This window comes from Sesamum indicum, linkage group LG9, assembly GCF_000512975.1.
Source record: "Sesamum indicum cultivar Zhongzhi No. 13 linkage group LG9, S_indicum_v1.0, whole genome shotgun sequence".
NCBI classification, from domain to species: Eukaryota; Viridiplantae; Streptophyta; class Magnoliopsida; order Lamiales; family Pedaliaceae; genus Sesamum; species Sesamum indicum.
In genome coordinates this window covers 7,691,037-7,702,456 of record NC_026153.1, presented here as the reverse complement: position 1 = coordinate 7,702,456, position 11,420 = coordinate 7,691,037, and the positions used below count along the sequence as shown (strand labels likewise).

The 11,420-nt window shown below is 29.2% G+C and overlaps 1 protein-coding gene across 2 annotated transcripts; it reads right to left on the bottom strand.

Annotated features, from left to right (window-relative positions):
- LOC105171054 (fatty acyl-CoA reductase 3) lies at positions 549-4,820 on the bottom strand. Of its 2 annotated transcripts, none has more exons than XM_011092060.2 (10): positions 4,715-4,820; positions 4,418-4,521; positions 4,102-4,304; positions 3,534-3,634; positions 2,975-3,173; positions 2,633-2,794; positions 2,324-2,405; positions 1,896-2,168; positions 947-1,074; positions 549-828 (listed from the first exon to the last, which is right to left on the bottom strand). In XM_011092060.2, the coding sequence occupies exons 1-10, from the start codon at positions 4,791-4,793 to the stop codon at positions 672-674; spliced, it is 1,488 nt and encodes a 495-aa protein (XP_011090362.1). In that variant the 5' UTR covers positions 4,794-4,820; the 3' UTR covers positions 549-671. The 2 variants fall into 2 exon arrangements, 1 of the variants encoding a protein (XP_011090362.1); XR_002287766.1 differs by lacking the exon at positions 549-828 and having other exon boundaries at positions 1,896-1,989; positions 2,078-2,168.

Sequence of the window (11,420 nt, the reverse complement as noted above, 5' to 3'; positions counted from 1 at the left end):
TAATCAAAATTAAAAATTTACTGCATGAGATATACCAAGAGATTGATATAAGTGTAATGATTGAAAAGTATAGATTAAAATGAAAATATATAATTAGTGATAGGACAAATATTTTTCTATGATAAAAAATTAATCCAAACATTTGAATATGTCTAAAATAAATACAATTTGGATTAGTATCATAATTTTTAAGGTAGAATCTAGTACATATAAACATTAATCCCGAAAATAGGATTTCTAACCAATGAGATTTTTTTTAATAATAAAAAATTTAAAATTATCAGAAATTAGTATTTGATCAAAATTTGCTTAATTGTGGTCAACCATCATTTTGCTATATATATATATAGATATATATATATATATATATACATTACAAGAAAATCCCTCAATAGCAGTCCAAAAAAAATAAAATAACATTGCAATAATTAACAAGTGAATTCTCATTGCTAATATATATATTATTTAATGCAAGATATCATTTGTTAATGTATATAGTAATAAAGATTTACTTGCTAATTAACGAATTTAGATAGAGGACATCAATATAAGGAACCATCATCAGTTTACCATCTTACTAGAACAGTTTCCAAATAAAAACCCTTTACTATTATTTTCATTATTTATTACTAAGTTACAATACGTGAATTGTAAGACTTGCACAACTATCCTTAATGATCACTCAATACATATTTGGTGAGTCCCTGAAAATGAATATTCTCAAAGTACTCTTCCCATTGAATGCACTTCGGATCAAAGTTAAGCACCACGTTCTTGTTGCTTTCTCTTATTGTCCTCCGTAGGTTTTCAGTGTTAACATCATCAAAGCTGCATACAGCAAAAACAAAAAATTTTGAGTAAATATATACTCAATTAATTATACTTTTATATTTAATCTTAAATATCAAATGTACTCAAATCAATGAAACGAGTTGGAGAAACATACATTCCTTGGAAAAACACATAAGGCTTGTATAATTCTGCTAGACGCATGGCATTGTTGATTCTTCGTCTCATATTGGTATACAAGCTTTCAAAATGATTGCAAAACATCATATTTATTACTTTCAGTATCTGAAAAGCATCAAAAAAGGTATAATTAATTAGTTCGTGTCAACACTAACAACAAAAAAGCGTGCAAGTATGTCTACAAAGTTTCAAAAATTATTTTGAAGATCAATTTGATATCTATATGCACTATTATTTACACAAAGACATATTATTCTTAGAAAGAGTGGCATTTACTACAAAAAACATAAATGTAGTGACAACGTTCAGTGATAAATGAAATTGTTACCAATAATATGTATTAAATGACAACGACTATTACTTCGTGTAATATTGACTTTCACAAGTTTAATTGTGACAACTTTCAGTATTTTGTTTAACATGTTATTACTACTATTCCTTTTTCTTAATAGTAAGTCATAATCATGCAATTGGCAAAATATACGTGCGTGAGATCTACCATCCAAATAAGCTGAAGCTTTATTATTTTTTTTAATCTTTCTCTTTTAAAGTTCAGAAGTGATCATAAAAGTAAATTTTTGTTCAAAGATAACACTAGAAAAAATATAATATTTTAAAAATAAACAGTCGTTGTAAATAGTTATTGACACATCTACACAATAGTTGTTAGCCGTAATTTTCAAGACTGTGGCTAAATATTTGTCATAGCTCATAACCATGGCAAAAAATATTTTTCATGATGGATAAACTAAATTTTTGCATCAATTTTATCTAACTATGATTCATAACAATTATTTATTATGACTTATAGTCTATATAGCCATTAAAAGTGCAACAATAATAATTGTTTTCTAGTGAACTCAAATACTAAACTTTAATAGTTTGACATCATAATAAAATTAAATACTGCATTAGCATATACTGACCTTGAGTAATGGCAAGTAATGGGTTGCAATATAATTGTGAAAGCTAGCCATGGTGCTTAAAGTTGTAGGTTGCCCCACTCTGATAGGTTTTCCTCTAGTATCAAACATTGGATTTTCAGTTAAATAACGATGCATTAGCCACTTAAGTTCTTCAAATTTAACAGGATTTCGCCGTGACGAACCAATATGATAAACGGATAAACTATGTTGAAAATCATTGGAATGTGATGCTATTGCTGCAAGCATACAATTTACCACCATGTCTCCTGGTATCTGTCAATATTAAAACATATGTAAATAAAGCACAGTATATGATGGTATAGATAAATATTTATGACAAAACAAATATATATTTGCTTTTTATTGAACAAATCTTTTATGTAAACGATATAGTTTAATATTGAACAAATTTGCTTTTTAATATTTACCATGTCAAGTGTTGAGTCTGGATCACCCACGAAGAATTTCAACTTGCCTTGACCATAGCCAACAAAGATGCTATCCAAAGTTCTGTTATGTTATCATAAACTCATAAAAATCAAATATAGTTCAACTAAAAATGTCATAAGATGACCTCGAGAAAAAAATAATAATAATAGCTACAAAATATTAATTAAGTGCTAGTGTGACATTGCCAGAAAAGATGCATCTTTAGATTATTTAACTTTTATTTACATAGAAGATCATAAAAGCCTATTGGTAATTATTTTAATGGTTAAAAACATGGGAACAACTACCTTACGCCTTCAATCCAACCGGGGAACGGCTCTCTATATGTGCTTGTAATAATGGTTGGACGTATTATGATGACTGTAGCCTTCTCTTTGAAATTCTCCAGAAACATCTCTCCTATTGCCTTTGTAAACACGTACGTGTTTGGCCACCCATGCAATGTTGCTCTGATGTACGATTTTCATTCGTCACAACTTATAATATATGATCAACAATTATTAATAATATGTATGTATAGATATATATTTAGTCTTTTAAGTTGGTATGTCTTCAACTACCTATTCTTCTTGCAACTTGGTCAATTATTTATTAACACAAGGACAACTTTGATAGATGAGATATTTAACCTTTCAATGCCCAAATCCCTCATAGCTCTTGTGATTTCTTTCTCTGTTGCCTTTTGAGTTTGAAGCCTGCTTAATTTTTCCTCTATTATCTTCTTCTCCTTGTTGATATCCAAATACGAAATTTTAGATCCATCAAGTGTCTCACCCATACTGAACGGCTTCTCTGGTATGAGTCCTATCCTCGTTCCGTGCACAAAAGCTAGGCATAAATTTCAAATTAAAAGAAGAAATTAAGTCAGTGAATATAAAAGCATACTTGAGATATACGAAAGGTGGAATACAAAATAGGATACAAAATTAATATATAAAAACTTAAAAATTCAAATTCGTGCTCATTATCAATCTGTTTGAATCATTACTGCAAAATGGTGTTACATATTTGGACTATGTACTTTCTCATATATATGTGATCATACATATAAAATATTTTCTTAAATATACAAATAAAATGACTTTATAGTTTACCCAATATATATATATATAGGATAAATTGCTATATTTTTTTTATAGGGAGAAAATGTGGTCATTTTTAATATCACAGGGGTAGCATAACTTCTACCTGTAGAGACGTGAACAAGCATCTCTAGTTTTGAACACTTGCTAGCAAAGTTGCGTACATGCGAGGCTCCCAAAGCATTGATTCTCAATGCAATATCATACCTAAAGAAAAAGCCAGAGAGGATATGTAGATGTAAGCTACGTATTCAATATATTTTGGGTGTCTATTCTCTTCACTAATAATTGAATCATATGTACCACATGCATGTATAATTTATATTTATTTAATTAAATAAAATGAATAACTGATCAGATTTTATGAAATAAATTAACTTTGAATCTACATGAATAAAAGTTTATTAATATAATTAACTATAACTAAAAATAGTAATTATTTCTGCAAGAAAAAAAGTATAAGTAAAGATATATTAGTCAATCTACAATTTATATACCAAAAGTAATCTTCTAAGACCTTGAGAATTGAAATCAATATATGACTAATATCTGTCTCCATTTTGACATTAATTCATTTTTATCATATAATTAATTTAAATATATACTTTCCTCATTGGATGTCAGGATTGTGCTAAATCATATCTAGATTAAAAGTTTTGCAATTAGTATAATACCTCTCATCAAATTTGGTTGTTGCGGCTGAGTTGACAATAATATCTATTTCCTCCCACATATTTTCACGCACTTCTGGATCGACTATTCCTAAATTCTCAAGAGAAACATCACCCGAAACTGGAACAATCTTGGATAATAGAGCAGTATTGAAGTTCACCCCATACTCTTCTCTTAGAACTCGAAATAGCTCGGTGTCGACAACCTGGAAATTCACATTATTATGCACCGTTTCAAAATTTAAAGTGGTCTTTTTCCTAAAGTTTGTGACTAATCACAGCATGCAGTTTAATGATGTTGTATAGAAAGTATTTGTACCTCTTCTTGTAAGCGTTGTTTGCTAGTCGTTTTGGTTGTCTCTCTAATTAAAAGAAATAATTTTTTAATATTGGGCTGGACACGAAGTATCTTCTCTGCAAAAACTGTGTTTCAAGTGCCAAAAAATCACGAAACTTGAGTAACTAATGAATCAAAATGTGGTTAGATAGATAACATATACATATATATGTAGAGAGAGAGAGAGAGAGAGAGAGAGAGAGAGAGAGAGAGAGAGAGAGAAGAGAGAGAGAGAGAGAGAGAGAGAGAGAGAGAGAGAGAGAGAGAGAGAGAGAGAACTCTTTGCTAGAAAGCCAGTGGCACCAGTGATGAAAATTGTCTTGCCCTCGAAGTACTCAAAAATTTGAGTGTCTTCCATTGCAAATGAGTTGAGGATAGGAAGAGATGGGGGGTATAGAAGTAGAGTAAAGACGCCTTTATATACAGCCCACATGCAAGAGTTTAATGCTAAAGAGTCAAGATCAGTTGGTAGGATATGTCATTACTCTTCTGTCTTACATACGTGTTGCAATTATTCAGATCCATGCGGATTTCAGCACAAAATTTATTGCATGTTTGTTTAACGTCAACTGCTCACACTATTATTGTGTTGGTATTGTTGTTAGAAATGGGATATCAAATCAATGGGTATTTTGAACCGTTCAAAACTAAAAACTGCTTATCAATGTTTTTGTCCTTGAAAATTTGTGTTTTTAATTTACAATTTTTATTTTTGAACCGTTTAAAGTAAACCGATTTAAACTAAAAATTATATGCTATCAGTCCACAATTTATTGGTAAAATTATAAGTATATTAACTATTTTTATAAGATGTTACAAAATATTTCATAAATCTTTTAAAGAGACAGAGACTTTAAATCCCCGAAATAAGACGTTAAGAGGTTATATATAAATTTTTTTAAAAAAATATAAAAAAAACTTCTAAATGATTTTTAAGAAGCTTACCAAGCTCTTTTAAATTAATTAAAACTTTATTATTATTAATGCTTAACTTACAAGTTCTATAATTTTATTTTATCTAAAAATTTTATAAACTTATTTTTAAAATAAAATCTTTTAATAACCAGTCTTTTGCCACTATTCTAGCATTTAAGTAAACAAGTTTTGGTACTAAATTAATTCAAACTAAGTAACAATAGTATAGAATCATCCATATGTTGAATCTCATTGTACAAATAATTGTGACTACCAAATTAGCATGGACTTCGAGGATTTTCTACAAATTAGTTTCGTATAATTGTTTATGTGTCTTTTTCACCGAATATATGGATCTAATCATGGCATTAAATGCTACAACTAAAAATTTATTTAGTATCGCATCCTTATTTTTTAATAACCACAGCATTAATGATTTTCATTTTAATCGTTATCATGAACAACAGAACAAATTTTGAAAATCATAGGTCGTTTATAAAGATATTTATAAATTACCCATCAATTTAGCTCACAAGTCGGCGAAAGATTTCACTATGCACAAACCTTCCGACAGAGAGTGATTCGGACTTATCAATTGATTTAACTAGACGCATTAAAGACCGCTTTGTCTTTGCATTTGAATTCAATTTAATTTATACTTAATTAGTTGTATACGGCATATTTATTGCGTGTGTAGAATATTTAAAACGTGTAATTAAATATTTAAATATCTTTTACTAAAAATTCTGTTTTATGCATTAATTATTTGATTGACTTTTCGTATATGAAGGATAATGAATTTGAAACAGAGAGAGAAAACAAATTTAAAAAACAAACAAATAAACAATAAAATTAGCTAAAATAAATAATTATTTAAAAAGATAGTTTTTGCCACTTGAAGATTTTGGAAATAAAGGTGAAAGTCAGTAGGTAAAATATAAAAAAAATAAAAAAGTAAATTCAATATTTAATTTGTGGGTGGTGGTGCTAGTTGGGAGGTATGCGTATATAAATCGGCCAACCATGCATGCCAACCTATTTGAAAGTGTGTGTGCAGTAGTGACGGATGGCAATCGGACAAGCTGTCAAAGGTACAACCGCCCATTGCACGCAGTCACGTGGGGTCTACTTATCATTGAACATTGGATAACATACTGTGTGTAAGGTTTACGAGGAAAATGTGCAAATTATTGCAAGAAGTGGGGTCAAAGTTGATATTTACTGTTATTTATTGGTCTCTGGATGAGGGATGGCCTCAAAACCGACATTTTCAGAAACCTAATTCCATTTATTGCTGCGAGAATTTAGGGCTTTGTTTGTGATTTTATTTTTTATTTTTTTTAATTTTTGAAAAATAGTGAAAGAAATATAGATATAAGTGTGTTTATTAGTATAGAAATAATTAAACATTTAAAAAAAAAAAAGACATAAGCTATATTGTAGATATTTTTACAGTTCTGAGAGGGGAAAAACGAAAAAAAATAAATAAAACTTGAGAGTTTTTATAGTCATAAATTTTCAATATATTAATAGATTAAGGAAGTAATCCAAATGTACCTTTTAAGAAAAGAAATAGATGTATGCAGAATTTGTAAGAATATTGCATTGTGTGTTGATTTTCATGACATAAAATTATATCTAATGAGATTTTAGTATTGTGGGTTTACGGGAGAATCAATATTTATATTAATATATATAAAAAAAAAAGAACTCTTTTTCATCAAAGACAGCAGTTTGTGATACTATGACATTAGTTTTGTTTTGTTGGATAATATAATTAAACTGTGTTTTTTTTAAATATATATTTTGTTTTTATTTATACTATTTTTTAAAACGTAAAAAATATTAATTATATAAATTCATGGACGGCATTCCATGACAATTAATAATATAAAAAATATATAAATTAAATACACAGTGTTCAACTATTTAATTGAGTGAATGTATAAGAGGAAAAGAAGTCCATTTATATTAAATTTGCAATGTGCACGCCACCTTTATCTTTCAAGCAACTTCAAGAATGAAAATCTAAGATGAGGCATAGAGCAATCAATTTCTTAAGATCACTAATTATGCGATAACGACATCAGCAGAATAATTAGCCATGCTGCACTAATTAATTTTATGTTCTAAAATCACAAGCATGCATGGATTCCGGATTTCTTGCCCAAATTGACAAATAAGTCTGATTTTGTAAGAAAGGGTCACATGCATCAACCGTCTCAATCCAATCCCCAAAGTACTTTCAGTTCTCATACTCAATTTCACCAATCGTATCTTAGTTTATTAGGTAAGATTCAATTTGCATGATTAAGTTTGAGATTAGGGGTTTTAAAACACATCAAATTTATTGACTTTAATATAATTTTATATAAATTCATTTTTGTTATTATCAATTCGAGCTCCTGATCGAGGTCGCTCTAAGGGTATCTCAAATGAAGTGTGAAATCTGAGATAAGATAATCGTTAGGCTTGTTGGGAAGTCCATAGCTAAGATTCTCTGATGTTTAAAACGATTTGAGATCGAGATAGGATAATGCAAACTCGATATATTTAATGCTAGTAAATTATAATACATGTGTCTAATTATAAATAAAGTGCAATGAATGCATACTTACCTAATTCACGTGACATCATCTCCAGCTGGGTGTAGACAGACAATCAGCGGACATGTTTTATGGTTACTGGATTTGGTTATTGGAGCATCGCCCGACCCAAAGCATGAGGGAGCAAATCCCTAGGCATATATGGTATTTTTCTTTAGAAAGAATGGTAGTTTATATTCTTTTGTTGGTAATCATAATATACTCATATCAATTATATCAATGATCGATTGAATCAATTTACCACCCAATTTATTAACGTAATCATATAATTACTGCTTTTATTTTCTTTAAAAAAAATTGCCCTCAATTTCTAAGCTACTTTTAGAGAGGGGTGAGGGTGAATTGTACTCAATTTTCCTACTCCATCTTTGTCTGTGGGTTTCATTTTATCAGCTACATCCCCTCTGTATATTTGGCTACAAGAAAGGTGAATAATTTACACCAACAAATAAGACAGAATTTCTTTTAGGGTGGTACTCTTATTATTATTATTATTATTACTGAATCGATTGCATACACCATTATATTAAAAAATTCAATTCATATGTTAATTATCTTTTAATAATCTTTTATAATTAATTAATAATTACTAAAATGTTAGTTAGATTATTATTATTATTATAGTAGATAAACACCCATAAATTGATGGAATTTGAACCTTAATCTTATAATAATAGGAACTCAGCTTCGTTATCTATACTTTATGATTAAGTGAGTATTTTTTTAGTGTGTCACTGTTTTTTTTTAACATTGTTTCATCAATTTTTTTTCTCCTTTTTTTTTCATAACCTCCCAGTTGTCCACTTTTCTCAACTTTAACTTCTTATAACTTTTTTATTTTTAATATCTTTGATTAAAATCAATATACAATTTTCAAAATAAAAAATAAGAACAAGCCTCTCTGATCTAACATCCTCCACATATTTGTGCTAAAGATTTTTTGGTATATTTATAAGTGATTGTTTCAGAAGTGATTTGCTGGTGGATATTCTATTTAGAAGATATGATCTTTGGCCTACATCCCTCTTTACCTCGTAAAATTTGGGAGGGGCCGATAAGGTAATCTTCATGCTTTTCCAATCTGGTATAAGGCTCGTACCCAAATGATATACCTACTCGTATCCTTTCCCCTGGGATTGTATCCAACTGGAGATTTTGCTCACATCCTCACTTTAGGGACTTGTACTCAAACAATATCGTTGCTTGTATTTTTCTCTTTAGGGCTCGTACCCAAACAATATCATTTTGTGTCTTTCCCTCTGAGTCTAGTATATACCGCAACAATCTCTTGTTCCTATCTTTCTCTTTGGCCTTATACCCTAACAGTATCTCTGCTCATATCTAAATGATATATCACCCATATCAAATAACGTCTTGTAAAGTCCGTAATTTTATTTTATTCAAACCTTCAAAATTTTAGCTTCAAAATACGAACTAATAGCTTGTAAGATCTATAAGGATATAACTTTTAAAAAAAAAAAATAGCCAAAGACGTTCTTAAAGGGTGTTTGGTTGAACTTATTTAAAACATTTTATAAGCTCTTATATCTTACAATGAGCTTATGAGATACTTATTTAACATAAGCTTCTCCTAAAGTCTTTCGATAAATTAAGATGTTTAAATTTATAAGATGTTTTCACATCTTATAAGACGCAATGGTATTTGGTATATAAGCTTTTTATATTGATAAAATAATAAAAAATTAGGAAGAAGTCAAATGTTATTTTTTGACATATTGTATCTGAATCGTTTTAAAATGCTTTCATGAATATATATTACACATTAGTTTAACTCCAAATAAAATTATTAGATATTATTTTAACAAAAATATTAAAAATCTTGACTAATTATTACCTAAATTTGATTTTGCATCAAAATGATAAACATGTAGATTCATACCATTCAAATATTAATATATACATATATATAATTGATATTTTCTTTATTAATTGCAATGACTACTTTATGTCATATAATTATAAGGTCTAATTCTTTTAGTTAATATAATATCACTAGCAATCTCAATTTTAATAATATTTATTAAATAATTAAGCATTTTCTTTTCTTCGAATGCAAGACAGTTAAACAGCAAATAAAATTCTTTCAAAATATGCACTAATGAAATCATTTTCACTATTATGGCTAAAAGAAATAAGTGCTGCTAATATTCAGTGTACCACAAAAGTTTAAACATATAAATCGTAAATTTACTATAAACGAGAAAAGAAATTAAATATATTCAGAAATAGTAAAAATATGTTGTCTTATAAATATTAATTTTATACAGCTTATAAAATATTTTAAAAAATTAATAAAATTAGCTTTTTTATAAAAAAATTATAAAATTCAAAATATTTTATTTTGAGATCTTATATACATTTAACAAAATTGGCGAAATAATTTTTTGAAACTCATAAACTCTTGGCATCTTAGAAGCTTGCTCAGCCAAACACCCTCTGCTACCCTCTCGATATTACAAGGATCGAATGTGACACGATTGTCTTTGTCATAGTCATTACCATCAATGACGTCGGTGTATGATTGCATGAGTGAGGCCTTTCAATTGTCTTTGTCATACTCATTTATCATTAATAACGTCGGTGTATTATTGCATGAGTGAGGCTTTTGGGCTTTGGGCCAAGCTTGAAGTTTCCCTTGTATTTTATAATGGGTTGGGATTGATCTAAATAGCATGGAAGTATATGTTGCTTATGCCCTTCCTTTCCCACCTTTTAACTGCTCTCTCTTTAATTATATTTATACTCTCAATTTATGATCTGTTTTTATACCTCCTAAAATCATTAGGTTAAGCCCAATTAAAAGCTTAATTGGCTCATAAGCAGGATGGATAAAGACCCACCAACAAGATGGATACAAATCTATCAGTAGGGAAACAAAAGGCCTACAGACTTACTTGCTACTTTACTGAGCTAGCAGATCTAAAAAATAAACTCATTTCAGTCGGATACGTCATCATACAACTGGGATGATACGTCATATAGCTTGCCAACATATTTGTACACGTCACCCTAAAATATCTTCAGGTAGTTCTAGGTAAATTGAGCATAAATGAGCTGAAAATGTTGTAAATAACTAATTTTCCAAAAAAAATACGCAACTTTGGCATGGTAGTCAATGCTTACAATTAGCAAGTATGGAAAAGAGAATTCCAAGCGGGAGACCTAATACTTCCGTGCGAGCTAGTGCGCTAGGACAACTAGGGAAGCTAGCCCCTAACTGAGAAGGACCTTATAAAATCACCCGAATCATCAAATCTGGAGCGCATGAACTGGAAGACATAGATGGCAGAAAGTTATCCTGGCCATGGAATGCTTGTAACCTCAGGAAGTTTTACTCGTGAAGCCTCTTTACTTACAAAGGCGATTATTAAATGTAAAGCATCCTTTTTTTAAAAAAAAAAAAAATGGCAACCTTTGCTTCTCTTTTCATAACAATTGCAGGA